At 42.3% G+C, this 20,919-nt stretch overlaps 2 protein-coding genes across 2 annotated transcripts in view; one reads left to right on the top strand and one right to left on the bottom strand.

Moving 5' to 3' along the window:
* The window catches only part of Rftn2 (raftlin family member 2), a 62,429-nt gene extending 57,050 nt beyond the window's left edge, over positions 1 to 5,379 (bottom strand). The window contains exon 1 of the mRNA XM_042688301.1: positions 4,762 to 5,379. Within this exon, the coding sequence (XP_042544235.1) occupies positions 4,762 to 4,900 (139 nt within the window). The 5' untranslated portion in view covers positions 4,901 to 5,379. The remainder of the gene's footprint in view (positions 1 to 4,761) is intronic.
* Positions 5,380 to 13,124: 7,745 nt separating this feature from the next.
* On the top strand, positions 13,125 to 15,466 carry Mars2 (methionyl-tRNA synthetase 2, mitochondrial). Its single transcript, XM_042688307.1, has one exon. The coding sequence runs from the start codon at positions 13,158 to 13,160 to the stop codon at positions 14,934 to 14,936; it is 1,779 nt and encodes a 592-aa protein (XP_042544241.1). The 5' UTR covers positions 13,125 to 13,157; the 3' UTR covers positions 14,937 to 15,466.
* Positions 15,467 to 20,919: the final 5,453 nt, after the last annotated feature.

Below are 20,919 nucleotides of genomic sequence, written 5' to 3'. Positions count from 1 at the left end.
TAAGGTATCATTATTTCCATAGTTGCTCAGGCTCAGAACTGGGCAGTCAGCCTGGATTCTTTATTCTTTCTAGCTCTTCATGTCTAGCAAGTTATAAGTGCCTCTTTCTTGATATCTCTTGTATCTACCTATTCTATTCCATCCTTATTTTTACCCATGACCTGTGGGTAAAAAATCCTGATCACTACAAGCAATCTTTTACCTTTTTTCCTTGCCTCCATCTCTCCCATTGAAATCCCACATTAATCTTCTTATAATACATCTCTGTACCTATCAAGTTTGAACTACTTGTTCAAAATCCTTTGCAACTGGATACTGTTGACTCACACCTGTAATCCTAGCTACTCAGGAGGCTGAGGTCTGAGGATCATGGCTCAAAGACAGCCCAAGCAGGAAAGTCTGTGAGATTCGGATCTCCATTTAACCACCAGAAAACCAGAAGTGGAGACCGGGTAGTGGTATCTTACACTTGTAATCCTAGCTACTCAGGAGGCTCTGAGGATCGCAGTTCAAAGATAGCCTTGGCAGGAAAGTTCAGAAGACTCTTCAATAAACCACCAGAAAACTGGAAGTGGCACTGTTGTTCAAGTGGTAGAGTGCTCTCCTTGAGCTGAATAGCTGAGGGACAGTGCCCAGGCCCAGAGTTCAAAACACACACACACACACACACACACACACACACACACTGTTCTAGCCTTAAGCGTAAAGAGGCTCAGGGATAGCACCCAAGCACTGAGTTCAAGTCCTATGACCACCACCACCATCACCACCACCACCAACGCCCCTTTACAACTGTTTTTTCTCCATGGACTTGCATCTTAACGCTTCAGGCAAGCCAGACCCTTCCTTACTCTATTTAATTTCCAACCTCATCCTTTAGCTCACTGCTCCATTTAGTAGCGCTTGACCAGGCCTCAAGCTCCTAATCCTCTTATGCCTATCTAAGGTCTGCTTTTTCTTCCAGAGTCAGTTAAAGCCCTAACTCAAGTTCCAACTGATACTATCCAAAATTCCTTTTGCTTTTCATGATATTTCCTATAGCATATTTCCTGCAACATATGCCTTATACCATTGCCACCAGCCTAACTGGACTAGACATAGGGAATATGAACATGGATAAGGTATGGTTCCTGCCCTTGAGGAGTTCATGAACTTGTTCAGATGAAGCAAAAATTATATATATATATATATATATATGTGTATATATATATTATCTATTCCTAGTGCTAACTAGTATCTTCTACAGTATAGATAAGTACTTATTGCTTTTAATGATCATGATGAGAGACAAATGGTTTTTATGAGTTATAATGAAGCAAGGTAGGAATTAGAAAATTTTACTCAATGTATTTTATGTAATTAAATTAAAAATTCAAGTAAAGAAAACTACCATCCATCTTCCTGGTAGATATTGTAGAAACTCTTTTTTACTCATAAAGCTATAAATGCCCTAAAAAAACCTTAAGATTAGTATTATGCAGATCATTTTCTGGGACTGTAAAAGGAGGTATACTAATTTTTTGGGATCATTTGCAAAGTTAATTGAACTTTTTCTATAATAATTCTATAGTAATGTCCATATATGCACATTATACACTCTCATAAATGCACACACACATATAGATACACTATAAGAAATCTCTAGTCATTAAATTAATTCATTAACAATTTATTAAAAGTCAAAAGCTTTTAATGAAATGTTACCTTATCATAATATGGGTGAAATTGTTACTACACACTAACTCAGAAAATACATCACATCACAAGGCCTCATTGGTACTGATAGTAGACTTGGTAAAGATCTCCAGCAAAATTCAGCCTACATGGCTGGTACTTTAGAAACAAAGAATTAGGTTTTTAATTTCTTATACCATCTCTAAAATTCCTAAAAAACCAGTCTTCACAGGGATTACATGTCAAGTTATGTTTGTATGAATGAATGTTTTGTGTCCAGGATAAGAAAAAAGTCGAATCTGTGAAATAGATCTGTAGGTAATCAATAATGATCATATTCCAGAGGTGAAATGAAGAAATTACTAATGACCACAACAGGTTGGCCAAAAAGTTTCCTGTAGGATCTGGGTTCAAAGGAGGAGAGAGACCCAAACTGTCCCCAGTTTTGGAGTCAGAAGGTAGAAGAGGGTGACAAGTGAATCCATTTGTAATAAAGTAGATAACATTGAAACACTCTGCCTTACCATGAAAATCGCATTTCATTCTCCGAAAGTATATATTTATAAAAGTTGTGATTGGGGAGGGTAGGAAGAAAGATAGAATTAAATGGAAAGCAAATAAGTTGTTAAAGATAATTAAAACCACCATAAACACAGGGGCTGGGAATTCTTAAAGTTTCCCTTTTTGCCTCCATTGGCATTTTATTCTGTTTTGTTGTCTCTGTTTGGAAAGGTCCGAGGGAGGTAACATAAGACACCAGTCATCGTGAGCACACAGCTGGCACCAGGCTACTTCATTTCTGCCAGGGCTGCTCACTGCATACTGGCTTCTGACAAACCAGTGGCAGGAGCTAACACTTCTTCTAGAGTCACAGGGCCAAACAGAAGGTTGGGGTGTTCAAACCAACCCAGACTCATTCCTGTAGACATGGGAGTGGCAGGTGGCCATCAGAGCTACAAGTTGAGAGAGGCCAGAAAAGCATAATCTTGAAGGGGCTTTGGAACTGGGCTGGTGCTCAGATCCTGGCTCCTAAAGCAAAGGCAAAGGCATAGACCAAAACAGGCAAACAAAAGCCCCAAGCCAAACCATGTGGAAGAACTAGAGAGAAATGGGGCACTAGGAGACTAGGCGCCTGTACCAAATAGGAACCAGATGCAACTTTCAAACGTGTGCCTGCTTCACGTGTTCACATTTGCATGATATGCCTGTATTTACACCTCATAGGAGAATTTACTGTTCCATCCTCCACACACCTGGAGTGGAAACTTATACTCCTTTTACAGATAAAAGGGGGTCTGACAATGAGAAAACCCAAACTACTTTTGAATAAAACTGTAGATCTTGATTCAAGGATGATGGCGTTTATACCTATTCATTGACGATGTTGACACTGGGAGAAAGAGATGGATCAGACCAACCTCAAGTTCCTTAAACTATTAACTTAGGTGTGCAGAACATCATAAAGTACAGATCAAAATGTCTCTGACCCAAATTTTATGAATAGTTTTAAGGTTCAGGAGAGCATGTTTTATGTGTCCCAGGCTTTATAGACACTAGTTCACACTGACAAGGAAAAGCAGAAGTGAGTCACTACTATGAAAACCACCATATTATAGATATTTTTTCAAATGACCGCTTTCTTAAAAAGTATAGAAAAAAATCGAATTATTGGTTACTTTTCTGATTAGCACCGTTATCTTAATCCATTTCAACCGACATAATTGAAAAGAAATGGAAAGAAAATATAGTTTTCCTTTGGATACCCTTAGTCTTAGATGAAAATAGACATGTGAACATGTTGAAAGTATGTGTGAACATGTTGAAAGTTTGTGTGTGTGTGTGTGTGTGTGTGTGTGTATACAGATTTGGGGGTTTGTTTGCTAGCCAACTCAATTTTTGACAAAGAAAAATGGACTACCCTTGCTTTTACACAAAGATGCACTGTTTCAGGCAAGCTTGGGAGAAAGAGAGAGAGAGAGAGGAGAGGGAGGGAGGGAAGAAGGGAGGGAGGGAGGGAGGGGCAGAGAGAGAGAGAGGCAGAGAGACAGAGACACAGACAGAAATGCAGAGAGATAGGGACAGAGACAAAAATGAATTTGTGTTTAACTAAAAAAAAGTTAAGACAATATCCAGCATGGTAATTTAGTTAGTGTAAACTTTCTGTTAGACTTATGAGAATTTAAAATATATTTGTCATAAAAAGTTAAAATCCTAGTGTCTGATAGCTTAACAGTATGCAACTTATATAAATCCCATAATTAGAGATGCAGTTAGTTCTTTTAAAAAAAATGTTTTTTGTCCAGGCAGTTGTAAAGTACTCAAAGTTCCGAAAAGAAAAGAGGCAGAGTCTCTGTGGAGTGGGCTACGGTCTTCTCCACCGACCTGCCATCTGGGCTTGTTTATTTGTGTTTCTAACTTTCTGGAACAGAGAAACTCTGTTCCAGACAGGGCACAGAGCAAAGGAAGTGTGTAATAGAAAACAACTTTTTTTTCCTTCTTCTTTTTTCCGTTAAACTGTATTTTCAAACTTTAGTTGGGTCATAAATATCAAGTAGGCGACACAATCACAAAACTCCACATAGTTAGTCACCTCAAATTTGTCTCAGCAAACAATCTTCCCGAATTTGGTCTGGGAAACACTGCCTACATGGTGCCTTCTCGTGCTTTTCAAACCCCTTTCAAAAACACAAGCTGTCATTAAGGCTTCAGATATTTGGCCTGCAGATCAGTCATTTTCCATAAACCCTTCCACAAATAAGCATTTGATTTAAAAACAAAAGAAACATTTCCAAGCAGTTTCCCTAATTTTGTAAAATACACAGGAACCATCATACAAGGAAAAACAAAAAGAGAAACAACAACAACAACAACAAAAAACAGAAAGAAAAAAAATCCAGAAGGGAAAAAAAAGCAAATACAATAAAGCAAAAATCCAAATTAAGAAACAAAGCATTACTATTAGAGGGGATTATACAATCTGACTGTGAAGAACAGTATAAGAATTTGTAAGTCAACAGTAAAAAAATTAGTTATTAGTTGTCTCTTATTTTGGGAAGATTTCACAGCTAAGAGAGAAGCAAAAGGTACCTTGTAATGTAAAATCCAGTAATACATATTCGTAAGCGAATTCCGTCTTTGTTTCCACTTGTGGTCTCTTCAGGGTAGAAAATATTTTTCCAGGACTGCTATCATCAGGGTCTTCCAGCTTTCGAAGTCCGCACCCCATAGCAAAGTCTGCGAGGAATTAGACTGCAGGGAAGGAGAGGGAGGGCAGAAAATTCTGTTGTTTAAGCTGCGAAAAGAAAGTTACAGACTTCACTGCTTTGATTGGGTTTTCGGCTGAGCCATCAATACCCAGCCAGAAAACATCAGAGTCCAAAGAAAGGAGCTGAAGATGGTTTCTGTCCATTTCTGTGTAAAGTCCCTGAGCCCATGATTTAGCTACAGAATCTGGGCAGGGCTTGATCTCAGAGAAACATTCAAGCTGCTGCAACTTAGTGGAGAATTTCCATGCCACGTCAATTCACAGCCAGCCAGCCCCCTACCAGAGTGCCGTGGCTCTGGGCACCAACTGTGCTTTGTCTATCCCAGTTGGCCAGATGATAAAAGAGGTCCCAAAACGGAAATAAAAAGGCAAAAGTGCAACTTGGATGTAATTATATACCAGTAGATATATCCAGATAACAGTGGCATGTAATTTTTTTTCTGTTCCCCCCCTTTTCTCTGTCCTGTGCTCACCCTTCTTTTCCTTCTTCCTTTAGAGAGTGGGGAAGCGGGGGAAGGAGAGGAGGGAGAATTAAAAAGGGGATTCTCAGCATGGTTGGAAACAAAAATCTTTTCCAGAAAGGAAATTGGCTTTTTGAAGAAACTGTTTCTGGAATCTAAAAGAAGAGAAGCAAAGTGCAAAAAAGCTCTTGAGTCTTTTAGGTAACACTTGGAAAATTTCATTCTATGTGGAGTAATTTTTTTTTTCCTGGAAAAAGATCTTATGGTGATTAAAACCACCAAGTATTAAAAATTTATATTAAAGTACTTTCATAAAAACACTACTTGGAGGAAAAAGAGGGTAATGGAATGGTTGAGGGAATATTATCAAACTATGTTACATACGAAAATGTCACAATGACACCATTGTTTTGTAAATTAATATATTAATATTAATTAATGTTAATTAAAAGATTTTTACTCACAAAAGAGAGTTATATGGATAATTAGTTTTTCTTAGTTTAAAACAGTTTAACATACTTAAGATGATAATGCAATATTTCTACAGATCTCCAAGTATCTTTTATTTTTTTTGGTCGTGGGGCTTGAACTCTGGGCCTGGGTGCTGTCCCTCAGATCTTCAGCTCAAGGCTAGCACTCTTACCACTTGAGCGCTAGGGCCACTTCTGGTTTTCTGGTGGTTAACTGTTGATAACAGTCTCACGGATTTTCTTGCCTCAGCTGGCTTTGAACCTCGATCCTCAGATCTCAGCCTCCAGAGTAACTAGGATTACAGGTGTGAGCCACCAGTGCCTGCCTTTCTTGTTCTTTTAAAAATTACTTTCTTTAAGTACAAAATGGTTACCATTCAACAAATCAGTTTATGAGTACAATGCTGTTGCCCCACATCCCTACCAACCCCACCCATCCCCTCAAGTTACCCAGTTCTATTTTCACATTTGTGCATTGAATGTTATGATGACATTCACCCACCACACCTGTCTCCATTTGTCTGTCTCCCATCCCTTTGACCTCCTTCACTCCTGAACATGTTTCAGCTTCCTGGCATTCATTTTGTTAAACTCTAAGTTCCAAGAACCCTTCATTAAAATCAAACCAAACCAAACTCACTTTGACAACTGGACTCATTCAGTCATAAACTGCCATTGACCTGAAGTCAAGAGCACTTTTGATTGCAGTGTGGATGGCACTTGGAATGACACTGCCTGGATTCAAATCCTGCTTCTTAGGCCTACTACAGAGATGTTCCTGGAAAAGTGACTTGGCCTCTTCAAGTTTCAATTTCCTCTCCTCTAGAGTAGAGTTAATAGTAGTACTTCCCAGGCAGGCTTTTAGGAAGGCTGAGTGAGACAGTCTAATCTCTTATCTGAACACTATATCTGGTGAATAGCACAAAATATATTTATTAATGAGTGTATGTTAGAAATCAGTGCGGCAGTACTACTCCCATTATTTACACACTAAACCCTGATCACATTTGAGATGTGGAGAATTCTAGTCTGAGAAGATTTCTTAATCTCATTGAAGTGTGCACATGAAAACTCTCAAGGAGGGTGCTGCATTAGTTTGCAGATTATTCTAAGCTTTACGGCTTTCTTCTTCCTGCTTCCCTTTCCATGCCTTCCTTCTCTGAAGTGCTCTTGCTAGAGGGCAATTCCACGGTTGTCCATAGTGTGTCCAACCATCAGCATGGTCATGGGAGGCAAAGTCTGAGCAAATTTGGGTAAAGAGGCAGTATATGGGGACACCGTGGTTTATTGGACTATTTATGCTTTCAGACCTGTCATTTTTCATGAATTCTTTTGTAGAATTCTTTTGTACAGCAGAACCGAAACCTTTGATAGTCACTAGGCTCTAGTACAGTGACTGGAAGATTCTTTGTGAAGTACTCATATTTATCAGGTGCCTACTATCATATTCCAGACACTGGGTGCTGAATATAGAAGATGACTAACCCTTGCTTTTGCCTTAAAGGCGCTTCTTCTGAAATGGGGAAGACGGACTTGGAGGATTCTAGTGTGAGCTGGTTGCTGCTGTGGTGGAAGTACACATAGGACATGACTGCAGAGGCTTGTCTTGCACTGATAATGACCTGTGAGTTGCTTTCAGGATGAACATGCCTAATATAGATGAAAGGAAGTGAGGAATCATGAAACATCCCAACAGGAGGCAGCTGAGAACTGCTAGAACATGAAGTGTGAAAAGAGACTAAGCTGCTGAAGGGTTGTATGCCATACAGAGAGAATTTAGATTTTATCTTGTAGGCAACAAAAAGGAATCAAATAATTAAATGAAGGTTGAAGTAGACTAAGAATACTAATTTACATTTGTCTTATGGGACTGGAGGCGATTTTGGTGAAAATACATTCTTTTTTTGTTTTGTTTTCAGTCCTGGGATTTGAACTCAGAGCTTGACACTTGATAAGCAAGTAGTCTACTAGTTGAGTCTTGAGAATTTGTCTGCCCAGGTTGGTTCTGTTCTTAGATCTCAATCTTCTGAGCAGCTAGAATTATACACATGGGCCACTGGCTCCTAACTAAGACTGAACTCTAGCATGGAGAATGAAGGCTGGTCAGGAAGGTAATCCTGGCAACTTAGGAGGCAGAAATTAAAACAGTGGCAGATGAGGCCAGCCCCAGCAAAAATGGTAGCAAGACCCCATCTCAAGTATTTTAGATGTGATGATGAGCACCTGCAATTCTAGTTATTGGGGGAGGTATAAGTAGGTGGATTGCTATCTGAGGCTAGCCCCACATTATGTGAGTCCTATCAGAAGAAAAAAAAGGGCAAGAGGCAAGGGTCAAATTCTAGGTCCCACTAACCCCCCGCCCCCCAACCTGGGAATGCCCACCAATTATGCCTAGCATGAAGGCCCTCAGTTTGATCTCCATGAACGGAAAACAAACAAGTTGATGTCTGACTGACTGGATATGATACTGTGAATTTCTTTTATTTTCAGTAAAGTGGACTGCAGTTTCTTAAGTTCACCTCAGAACAAATACTAGGCCTTTTTTTTTTTTTTTCAAAATTACAACAAAATAAAATTTTATTTGACCTTTAATGGTATTTTATTTTATTTTTGCCAGTCCTGGGGCTTAACTCAGGGCCTGGGCACTGTCTCTGAGCCTCTTTGTGTTCAAAGCTAGCGCTCTACCACTTGAGCCACAGTGCCACTTAGGGCTTTTTCTGAGTAGCCGATTGGGGATAAGAGTCTCATGGACTTTTCTGCTTGGGCTGGCTCTGAACCATGATCCTCAGATTTCAGCCTCCTAAGTAGCTAGGATTCCAGGCATGAGCCACCAGTGCCTGGCTCTTTAATGGTATTTTAAGAGTGCGTATTCTTTCTTTTAATTGTTATTATTAAGTAGCTGTACATAGGAGTTGCAATTCTGTAAGTCAGGTTACAAGTACGATGCTTCTTGACAATGTCACCCCTTTCTTCCTTCTTCATTCTCTCTCTCTGGTCCCTACCCACGAGTTACATAGTTCCATTTTACACATTATACATAGAATGCAACCACTCCCTCCATTCCTATGCCCCCTTTGACCCTTTCCCAAACAAAGCAAGTTTCCATTTCCTGGCATTCGTTTACTTTTTTCATTATTTAGAGAATACTTTATTAGTTTCTGTAATCAAACCCACGTAGATAAGATCTTACATATTTAATACAGTGTGTTTATCCCTGTACAAATGGAAAAAATTAAGTTTAATGTTTCTAGACCAGTATGGCTATTAATTTCTGTACCATGCCAACTCAACATGGTAAACTGGGATACTTTGTCCAAAGTTGAGAGCACAGCTAAAGTTTCCAAAAATTTAAATTATATATACACATATCTGTATATCTATCTATCTATCTATCTATCTATCTATCTATCTATCTATCTATCTATCTATCAATAAGAGCAGTATGTTATGCATCAACAGCAGCAACAGCTTTTCCAGGTTCTGCAATCATCTGAACTGATATTTGTTTTGATAAATAGTGCTTTAGTTTTTGCCTTTGTCTCCTTCTCTAAATATACGCTCCTTTAGTCAGCTTGTGTGTAAACATTTTGAGCTCTGTAGATGTTATCATATATATTATCATGTATTTTAGATATAGAAAATCACATTTTCATTAACAAATATGTCAGGTAAACCTTCCTGCTATTTTAACAATTAGTGTTGTGTCTCTGTAACTGCCGTTTCCACACATACAGGTTCAATTAACTTTGGATTGAAGATAATAAAAGGAGTTGTCAGGTGCCAGTGGCTCATGCTGTAATTCTAGCTACTCAGGAGACAGACCTGAGGATCGTGGGCAGGAAAGGCCATGAGACTTATCTCCAGTTAACCAGCAAAAAGCCAGAAGTGAAGCTGTGGCTCAAGTGTGGTAGAGTATTAGCTTTGAGCAAAAAAAAAGAGCTCAAGGACAGTGGCCAGGCCTGAGCTCAAGCCCCAGGACCTGCACAAAAAAACAAAACAAAGAAACTCCCCCACCCCATAAAAAGTTATGTCTGTACTGAACATATGAAGCTGTTTCTTCTTGTCATTATTTCCTAAGCAATACAGTTTAATAACTATTTACGTAGCACTTATATCTACTACCTTATAATATTAGGTGTCAAAAGTAATCTGGAGGTGAGTTAGTGGGAGGACAATGTAGTCATAAGCAACTCTGCATCATTCTACAAGAGGGACCTGAGCACTGTGGAGTTTGGTATGGGTAGACAGTCTGAATCCTCATGGATATCATGGGCTAACTGTGTATGGCATTTCACTGCAAAAATGAACTATACAACTTGTGGGGGAGGGGATTGGGAGGGAAAAACAGAGAGTGAGCGAAGAGGTGACAGAGTTCAAGAAGAAATGTACTCATTACCTAATTTGGGCTACTTTCAAGTTCCTTCCTTTCCTTACTCCCTCCCTCCCTCCTTCCCTCCTACCCTCCCTTTCTTCCTTTTTTTTTGTGCAAGGCTAATACTCTACCACTTGAGCTTGTGGTTTTTTGCTAGTTAATTGGAGATAAGATTTTCAGGGACTATGTTGTCCAGGATGGCATGGAACTGTAATCCTGATTTCCGCCTCCTGAGTAGCAAGGCTTATAGGCATGAACACTGGTGCCTGGCTAAAGTTCTTTTTAAATTTGCTTTTATTTCCTTTTGTAAAGTAGCATATACTTAATTGCACAAAGAGGTTTCATCATGATATTTTCCCATATATTTTTAAGATTTTACTGTGATTTTTGTGACATTGACTTTTTCTCCCACTTTGGTTTGTTTTATAAATACTTAGATTGTATAAAGGGACCAGTAATTTACATATAAGAACATCATTTAGAATGTAATAATCAGAGAAGTGAATCCTGATGACTAAATAATTCACTTACGTTACTTGTATTACTTATATAAACCTGTGGTTAGCCATAAAGTGGTTATCCTATTGTGCCCCATCTTTTTAAAATGAATATAATGCATCTTGATTGATGTCACCCCTTTCATCATTCTTCCCTCAGTTTTCTTAATGCCATAACATATACATTATATTTTTGTAAAGGTGATGAGTGGGAGGAGGTTACAGTTACATAAATAAGGTAATGAGTACATTTCTTTTTTTTTTGCATGTTAGAATCTTATCTGATTATTCTTTATTATTATTATTATTATCTTCAAGTAGTTGTACAAAGAAATTCCCATTCTACAAAACAGTATATGAATACAAGGTGTCTGACAACATTGTCCCCCATTGCTCCTAACCTATCCCTTCTCTCATTTTTTCCTTTTTTTAAAAAAATTGAGATTATGTGATTACATAAATTTCTCATATTTCATAGTATTGTGGAATAGTGATACTTAAAGTCACAAACACATTTTAACCTTCACAAGGCAAATTGTCATTATCATGGTCTATAAAGTTTGTGAATTCTATGAGTTTTGACTGTGCCCCATCTTAAATGTGTATTTTTATACACTTTTTTTCAAATATTTATTCAAATATTTTCAACCTCCATCTTGTTCTGAAGGATAATTTACATTTCTTCAATATTGTATTTCTCTTTTCCTTCCTTCCTTTTTTCTTTCCTTCCTCCCTCCCTCCCTCCCTCCCTCCCTCCCTTCCTTCCTTCCTTCCTTCTCCCTCCCTCCTTCTTTCTTTCCTTCCTCTTTCTCGTACTGGGGTTTGAACTCAAGCCTGGACCATGGCCTTTTTCCTTTAATGCTCTACTACTTCAGCCACAGCTCCACTTACAGTTTTTAACTGGTAACTGGAGATAAATGTCTCATGTACTTTCCTGCCTGGGATGGTTTTGAACAACCTTCTGAGTAGGTTTACAGGGGTGAGCCAATGGTGTCCAGCTGTATATTTCTTTTTTTAAACTAACATTTCAAAAGGTTACAGTATGACATTTTAATACATGTATATGTATATAAGGTCCTTTTCTCTATAAGGATTAAATAATATACCTGAAGTTTTTATGTTGCTGGCACACATTAAAACACTATATAAGAGTTCATCTTATCTATAAAGTCGGAAAATTGGTAGATACCTTGTCAGAGTATCGCAAGCATTTAATATGATGTTATACCAAGCACATAGCTCACAAATAACACATATAATGGCAGTTGCTCCAGACTCATTCCATCAGTTGCTATGGCATCATGCTGCCATTCCTAGGAGACGTTCTTCATACAACCCTAAACTGATGACATCAATTTCATTCATTACAAATCTCTTGATACTGCTGCAACCATTTTCTAAGCAGGTATCTTCAGAATCCTGGCTTTCTCTTTTTGCCATAGAGTAGAACCAACTTTGTCTTTCTAACATTGCCTTTTTCACTCTGATGCAAAGGAGAAACTTGATCAAGACGTACTTTATTAACAGTAGTAGTACTAGTAGTTGTACAAAGGGGTTTCAGTCCAGCTATAAGCTTATCAGTGCAATGCGTATGTTTTTGTTGTTATTGTGTTGGTCTTGGGGCTTGAACTCAGAGTTTAGGAGCTGTCCCCGAGCTTTTATTTTTTTCTCGAGGCTAGTGCTCTGCCAGTGGCGCCACAGCTCTACTTCCAGCTTTTTGGGTAGGTTATTGTAGATAAGAATATCAGGGATTCTCCTCCTTGGGCTGACTTCCAACTGAGATGCTCAGATCCCAGCCTCTGGAGCAGCTAGGGTGACCGGCGTGAGCCCCGGGCGCGCTGCCACGCCCCACATTCCCCGCCTTCACGGGTATTTAAGAAGTACACATCCGGACACCCGAGGGTGGGCGCCGGTGCTCACGCCTGCAATCTTAGCTATTCAGGAGGCTGAGATAGGAGGATCTGCTGAAGCCAGCCTGGGCGCTGCTCGTGAGACTCGAGTCCCCAAGGAATCACAGAAGTCGAAAGTGAGCGCAAAAAGCTCAAGGGCAGCGCCCAGGCGCTGAGTTCGAGCCCCAGGACCGACGCGCGCGCGCACACACGCACACGCGCACACACACACGCGCACACGCGCGCACACACACGCGCACACACACACACGCACGCACACACAATGCCCAAGTTCTGAGCTCTGAACTCCGGGACCGGCGCGTGCGCGCACTCCAGATCACTGCAGGCGGGCGGGAACTGCGGTGGCGGGGCCGAGGGCGGGAGGGGTGGAGACGGAGGGAGGCGGCGCCCGATGCTCTCCGCGGGGTTCCTGCGGCTTCCGGTCGGAAGCTGCGCATGCGCATCACCCAGCCGGTACGCGTGCGTCCTGCCGGCGGCCGTGACCGCCTCCGGCCGGCCGGCGTTCGAGATGCGGCGGGTGTCGGTCCTCCGGCTGTGGGGGCGCCCGGGGGTCCGCAGGGCCGCCGTCCCGGAGGACCGGGCGCGCCGGTACGGCTCGCGCGCCCCGCGCGGCCCGGACGCCGCTCGCGGCGCGCGCGCCCACTTCACCACCCCCATCTTCTACGTGAACGCGGCGCCGCACATCGGGCACCTGTACTCGGCGCTGCTGGCGGACGCCCTGAGCCGCCGCCGCCGCCTGCTGGGCCCGGGCGCCGCCGCCGTGCGCCTCTCCACCGGCACCGACGAGCACGGCCTCAAGATCCAGCAGGCGGCCGCGGCCGCGGGCCTGGCCCCGCTCGAGCTGTGCGACCGGGTGTCGGCGCAGTTCCGGCAGCTGTTCGGCGCGGCCGGCGTGTCCTCCACCGGCTTCCTCCGCACCACCGAGCCCCGGCACCGCGCGGCCGTGCGCCACTTCTGGGGGGAGCTGCGGTCCCGGGGGCTGCTCCGCAAGGGCCTCTACGAAGGCTGGTACTGCGCCTCCGACGAGTGCTTCCTGCCCGAGGCCAAGGTCACCCGGCAGCCGGGCCCGTCGGGGGAGCCGGTGCCCGTGTCCGTCGAGAGCGGGCATCCGGTCTCCTGGACCAAGGAAGAAAACTACATTTTCCGGCTCTCCCAGTTCCGGGAGCCGCTCCGGCAGTGGCTGCGCGGCGACCCGCACGCCATCGCCCCGGAGCCCTTCCGCCGAGCCGTGCTCCAGTGGCTGGAGGAGGAGCTGCCCGACCTATCCGTCTCGCGCAGCCGCCGCCACCTGCACTGGGGCATCCCGGTTCCCGGGGACGACTCCCAGACCATCTACGTGTGGCTGGACGCCCTGGTCAACTACCTCACCGCCATCGGCTACCCAGACGCCGAGTTCCAGTCTTGGTGGCCCGCGACGTCGCACATCATCGGCAAGGACATCCTCAAGTTTCACGCCATCTACTGGCCTGCCCTCCTCTTAGGGGCCGGGCTGAGCCCACCGCACCGCATCTACGTCCATTCCCACTGGACGGTGTGTGGCCAGAAGATGTCCAAGAGCCTGGGCAACGTGGTGGATCCCAGGACTTGCCTGGAGCGCTACACGGTGGACGGCTTCCGCTACTTCCTCCTTCGGCAGGGAGTTCCCAACTGGGACTGCGACTACTACGATGAAAAGGTGGTCAAGTTGCTGGACTCGGAGCTGGCAGATGCCTTGGGAGGGCTTTTGAACCGATGCACTGCCAGCCGGATCAACCCTTCTGGGACTTACCCAGCCTTCTGCCCTGCCTGCTTCCCCAGTGAGCCGGGCCTGGCCGGGCCCTCGGCGCGTGCTCGGGCCGACGACTATGCGCTGGTAAACGCAGTGGCCGCCTTGCCCCAGCAGGTTGCTCACCACTATGATCACTTTCAGATCTATAAAGCGCTGGAGCAGGTATCCGCCTGTGTTCGGCAAACGAATGGGTTTGTCCAAAGGCATGCGCCGTGGACACTGAACTGGGAAAGCCCGGCGGATGCTCCCTGGCTGGGCACCGTGCTTCACGTGGCCCTGGAATGTTTGCGAGTCTTCGGAACTTTGCTTCAACCGGTGACCCCGCACTTAGCTGACAAACTGCTGTCTAGGTTGGGAGTCTCTGCCACCGAGAGGGGCCTTGGAGAACTCTGTTTTCTGCCCCGGTTCTATGGACATGCATGCCCTTTTGAAGGGAGGAAGCTGGGTCCTGAAACAGGGCTTTTATTCCCAAGACTGGACCAGTCTAGGTCTCGGCTGGTAAAAGCTCACGGGACCTAGAAAGGCCTCTCTCTCTCTCTCTCTCTCTCATAAAAAAGTTACACCTTGTGGTTTGTTTTCTAAACTGTTAGATGATCACAAAGTATGTCATTATGAAAAGAGCTTTTTGAGCCTGTCAGGTGCCTACCCTGTCTCCACTTGTTTATGTCATTAGCCACTCTTCTTTTTGCATCTGTGTATCTAAAGTGTCTTCAGGGAAAGATGGTGAAAAGACAACTTTTCTGATTCCTACTCCTAAATCATACTTAGGTTATTTGTTCAAACTACCTCGCATGGCATCTGTCTCTTAGGCTAATTAATAGTGATTCCTTACTTTGAGTAGGGATTGGAGGCCTCCAACCTCAGGTTTTAGGGTTAGCAGTCTTGGGGTTTCAGCTGAGGACATTGTGCTTGCTAGGCAGACGTTTTATTTCTGACCCATGCCTGCATCCTGGTCATACTTTGTTATATTGAGTCTCCTGGTATAAAAGGTTTTTTTTCCCCCCATTGTATCTGCAAATGCTGGTATCTTTTTTTTTGTTTTTTTTTGGGTTCGGTCATGGGGCCTGAACTCTGGGCCTGCGTGCTGTCCCTCAGCTCTTCAGCTCAAGGCCAACACTCTACCACTTGAGCCACAGTGCCACTTCCAGCTTTTTTCTTTATGTGGTGCTGAGGAATCGAACCCAGGGCCTCAGGCATGCAAGGCAAGCGCTCTACCACTGAGCCACCTTCCCAGCCCCAAATGCTGGTATCTTGGATTAGATTTTTGCTCATCTTCATTCCCTTCTTTATATTTTCTTTGAAATAGGTAGGACTTGATTTTGTTTATAGTCCAAACTTTGGGCTTTGTAATATTACACTTGAACCAGTAGATGGCCCTGGTCACACACACACATTAAGGTTTAAAATGTTTAATTTTCTGCTTTACAATTTCACAGATTTTTCACATTTTTATTGCTTTCCTTTAATGGATAATTGAGAAACCACTGCTGTTCTAATGGAAGGTAATACAAATACTAGGATTCTGTTTTTTAAGACTACTGAAAAACTATATTCTCTTAAGCTAATAAGTAAGTATATCAACTTGTTATAAACTTCAAAGCTCTTTTGAGGTTCTTGGTATGTTAGGTTTTAAAAACTTAAATAACATTAGGTTTCATGACCAATCTAAAAACCTCATAAGGGCTATAATGTCTAATTATTAATTTGGTGTTGGTAGTGGGGTTTGAACTCAGGGTCTGGTTACTGTACCTTAGCTTTTTTGCCCAAGGCTGGCTCTCTACCACTTGAGTCACAGCTCCACTTCTGACTTTTTGGTGGATAATTGGAGATAAAGAATCTCATGAATTTTTCTGCCTGTGCTGATTTCCAACTACGTTCTTCAGATCTCAGCCTCCTGAGTAGCTAGGATTACAGGTAGGAGCCACTGACACCAGGTGTCATGATTTCTTTTGGTCACTCAGGATCTACAGTACAGTGTAGAGAGTGTATGATAATTGTTACAAATGTTAATACATTTAATTTCAAGTAGTTTTTGCTGATTGTTATTTTAACTTTAAATTAAAATTTATAATTACCTTATTCAGATCTGTTCTGTTGCATTTGTTGAAGGTGATGGTGAAGAGAGGAAATGATCAATGCTCCAGGAATCTTAAAACTTTAGGGGTCTCTTGAGGGCCATAAGAGAACATCACAGAGATGTCAACTTACCAATTTATATAATTACTGCAACATAGTATGCCAGTGTTATAGGTAGATTGGAATGGTAGGCCAAAGTTTAAATTAAGACCTTGCTTTGGATTATTCACTGAAGTGTGGTAGAAAGCAGGGGGCTTACTACAAAGTGAAACTTGTGCTGGCAGTTACTCCACTTTATTCTAGGTGCCACCATTGTTTCAGTTTCTGTTTGTTCATCTGTGAGGAGAGGGATTTCTAGTTGCTTGGAAACATTGCTTGGGAAGAATGCTTGAGGGCATAAATGTTCTTTTGTACTGCCTGTTTATCATTTTGAGTTTCTCATTTGACATGTTCTAATTACCTGCTGGGATTACCAGGGCAGACTTTGGGGCAAAGAATGTAGTATCTCCTGGAGCTGGATAGATTGTGGTGGAAAATGTTTACATAAAGGAAAACATTTGGAAAACCACTTACATGGTAACCTGTGCCTTCAAAGTATCCTGAAAACATCATGAACAGTTCCTGTTATGGATCCAGACAGGGTATTTTCCAATTGAATGATCTTTCTTATGGTCCAGTGCTGGTCAACAGCCTGGAGCTTGGCTTGCTGAAGTTAATGAAATTCTTTCTGTGATGACTTATTTTTGAAGTGAACTGGTTAACAGGATGTGTGGGGTACTGGAGGCATAAGAAAGAACGAACCCCCCAAAAAGTGGGGGGAGATGGATTACAAAGGACAGAAACCTGGTGCCAGTGCTCATGCCTATAATTCTAGGCTGAGATCTTAGGGTCATGGTTCAAAGCTAGCCAGGGCAGGAAAGTCCATTTAGACCCTTTTTATCTCCAATAAACTACCAAAAAGCCAGAAATGGAGCTGTGGCTAGAGTGCTAGTCTTGAGCAAAAAAAGGTCAGGGACAGCATTTAGGCCCTGAGTTCAAGCTCAGGATACAGGGACACATAGACACACACAGACACACACACACAGACACACACAGACACACACACACACACACACACACATACACGAGACAGTAAGGATATTCACTTTGATCCAGCAGTTTAAGAATGGCAAGTGGAGAACACTGTGGCAGTGGTGACATTAAACACTGGAAGGTGTGTGCTTCTGAGGCATCCGCACCACTTCTGACAAAAGATAAAATGTGTAGCACTTAACAGTTCTAATCCAAAACTGTAATACCTTTCTTTGAATCTTTTTCCCATAAATTATCTTCCAGATTCTGCCCTTGTGCACCGCAAATATTCCTTGTATTCTTGGAGGTAGTGTTTGCAAGAAGTGACAGCACTACCTAGATAAGGTGTTCATGGGCTGTCACAATAAGAGAGTAGTAAGATGTCAGCTCAGGGATCACTCCCATCAATGAAGTCATGTAGGAGGTAGTGGGCCATGTGTAAGAAGCAATACCATATGGAAGGCCTTTTCCACAAGCAAACTCACACATTAGGCATCTTAGAAGTTAGAAAACCTGTGCCTGTAAGAGAAGCAACTAGATAAAGATCTCTGATTTGGGGGCTGGGAAGGTGGCTCAGTGGTAGAGTGCTTGCCTTGCATGCATGAGGCCCTGGGTTCAATTCCTCAGCACCACATAAGCAAAAAGAAAAAAGCCGGAAGTGGCGCTGTGGCTCAAGTGGTAGAGTGCTAGCCTTGAGCTGAAGAGCTGAGGGACAGCGCCCAGGCCCAGAGTTCAGGCCCCACAACCGGACCCCCCCACCAAAAAAAAATCTGATTTGAAGCCTCAGTTATTCTAGAAGTCAACCTCATCATTTTTCTTAGGACTTGTGGACTATTTGGGCTGTGAACAGCTTAATAAGTTGAATATGAAGTTGATGCCAAAGTATTTGGGAAAGCAACAGACTGGAAGATGGGCCCTCAAGCAGATTTTTTCCCCCCAAGGTTGTACCTATTGCTGGGATATAGCTTGATTAGTTCCAATAAGTTCTGAAACTAAAGTAATAGCAGGTCAGTTTCTAGGCCTCCAGCAAGGATGACTCATAATTAATGAGGTACCTGCAGGTTATAGTACCGAGGGCATTACAGTGGGGATGGTGTCATGGATCTTTTGACTCCATTTCTGCATGTGGTGGTGGGGGTCTGCATTGTAACCAGTTATGAGGCACAAGGAGTCTCCCAGTGAAAATTTGTTCCCTAAGGGTATGCTATGAGAATCTGTAATTGTCTCCTTGAAGCAATTTTCCAATGTAGTTTTTACCAGATACAGAAAAATTTAGTGGCAAGGTCTAGTGGGTGCTTACTTTTTGCCAGAGAGTGAGAATCAGTGGCTCTGGAAGGGTGTGGACATATTGACTGCTATGAATCTATTTTTTTTTTTTAATTCTTTATTTGCTTTAAAGACATTCTGACTGATGTAGTGGTCACAACTTCCCCAATCCCTTGAATATAATATCCTCTTACTGTTTCAGCACATTTATTTGTTGGAACTTAGCATTTTCTCCTGTCTGGTTTCTAATTTTGCCCTTTTTCTATTTTATTTTCTCATTCAGGGCCTGGGCATTGTCCTTGAGTTTTTTACTCAAGGATAGCATTCTGACATTGTGCTACAGCTCCACTTCTGTTTTTCTTGTAGTTATTTGAAGATAAGAGTTTCATGGACTTTTCTATTCAGGTTGGCTTAGAATTGTGATACTCAAATCTCAGCCTCTAGAGTAGCTATGATTACAGGCACAAACTGCCAGTGCTCCACTTTGCCATTGTAATTTTTATTCTCTCTTCTCCTCTTCAAAAGAGGAAAAAATATGAAGACAGAATATGCTATGGTGGTTGGAAGTATCAGAGTGAACCTTTACAATGTGTAAATGACCTCCTAGGGATTATGACGTATACCTGGATAGGGAGAACTTTGCAACCTAGGAAGACATGCCTAAAATTAGTGATCACTCAGCTTCTTGATCTCCTTCATATTTCTTATCTATAAATATCCAGGAAATAATGGAGAAAAATTGCCTTTGGGTCAAATCTACAGAGACTCTGCCCATAAATAGCACCTACACCAATCCAAAACATAAATTCTATCAGTTCCCATAAGAAAGTCAAAATATTCAGAAAAAATGGAGCCTCTGATAAAATATGACACAGTTATTCAAGAAAGGAGGAAGTGTATGAGGGAGCAATTGACATTTGCTCTTTCAACTCTATATGTATTTCATAATTTTGGTATGTCTTTCACATGTATATATAAATGGGGAAATTTAAACTGGGAAGATTTGATATTAGGTTTGATATTCCTATTGCTCTCTTAGATGCAAAACTAGAGGGCTTGGGTATTAAAGCAAAAGCATAACAACATTTTATATGTATTAATATAACATTATGTATATAACATATTTATATATGAAATCTCCTGAAAGTAATTGTAGATATAAGAGCAATCTTTTTCTAAAAAACTGCGGTATATGCACTCCCAGGTTAACTGGATATAAAATAAATGATCTTTCTAGCTCTTATTACAGGGTTTTGCTGAATTAGAAAAATTGAGTTATTGTACTGGATATGAATCTATTTTTGCAGCTAAGTTTTACTAGAGTTCAGAGAAGCAGGACAGATTGGAGAAACCAAAAGTATAAGTTTTGGAGGAAAGCATGTGGATCCCTTGTGAAGCTAAGGTAGTATGAAACATCACAGTAAGTACAATTGTCCCATTCTTTTTGCAGGAGCTTTGGATAGGATTTTTTTTTTTCTTCTCCGTGCTGGTCTGGGCTTGAACTCCAGACTAGAGCTCTACCACTTGAGTCACAGCTCCACTTCTAGCATTCTGGTGGCTAACTGGAGATAAAGCATCTCATGGACTTCTCTGGGCTGGCTTTGAATTGCGATCCTCAGATCTCAGCCTCTTGAGTAGCTAGGATTACAGGCATGAGCCCCCAGTGGAGTGACTGACTGACACTTAGGAACTGCACACTAAACTGACCACTATTTCTGGAAGGACAAGAACAGTAAACCCAATTAAGGTTGATTGAATGGGAAATTTAACCTTCCAGGAATTGTGTTTTATAGCTGGAGAGAAAGGACGGAAATACAGGCTAAGATGCCTTCCTATTTTGAGGAAAGGAGGGACTAACCAACTAGAGGTAAAACTGTCTTATTTTTAGGTAGTCTTGGGTTACTATAGATCTTGCACATGCAAGGAACCATCTAACAGGGAATAGTTGCCATGCTTAAATACTGAGTCACTTGTTATTTATATTTTCATGATAGGAGAAAAGAACTGGGAGGCATACACCTCAGGAGGATCTTCTGTGGTCTTGACAACTAGAAATAGTATACCCACTACTGTGGCTTTTCTCCTGAGT

This window comes from Dipodomys spectabilis, unplaced genomic scaffold (genome assembly GCF_019054845.1).
Source record: "Dipodomys spectabilis isolate Male_0828 unplaced genomic scaffold, ASM1905484v1 ptg000115l, whole genome shotgun sequence".
NCBI classification, from domain to species: Eukaryota; Metazoa; Chordata; class Mammalia; order Rodentia; family Heteromyidae; genus Dipodomys; species Dipodomys spectabilis.
Note: the sequence above shows the minus strand (reverse complement) of the source record. Positions and strands in the feature narration are given on the sequence as shown.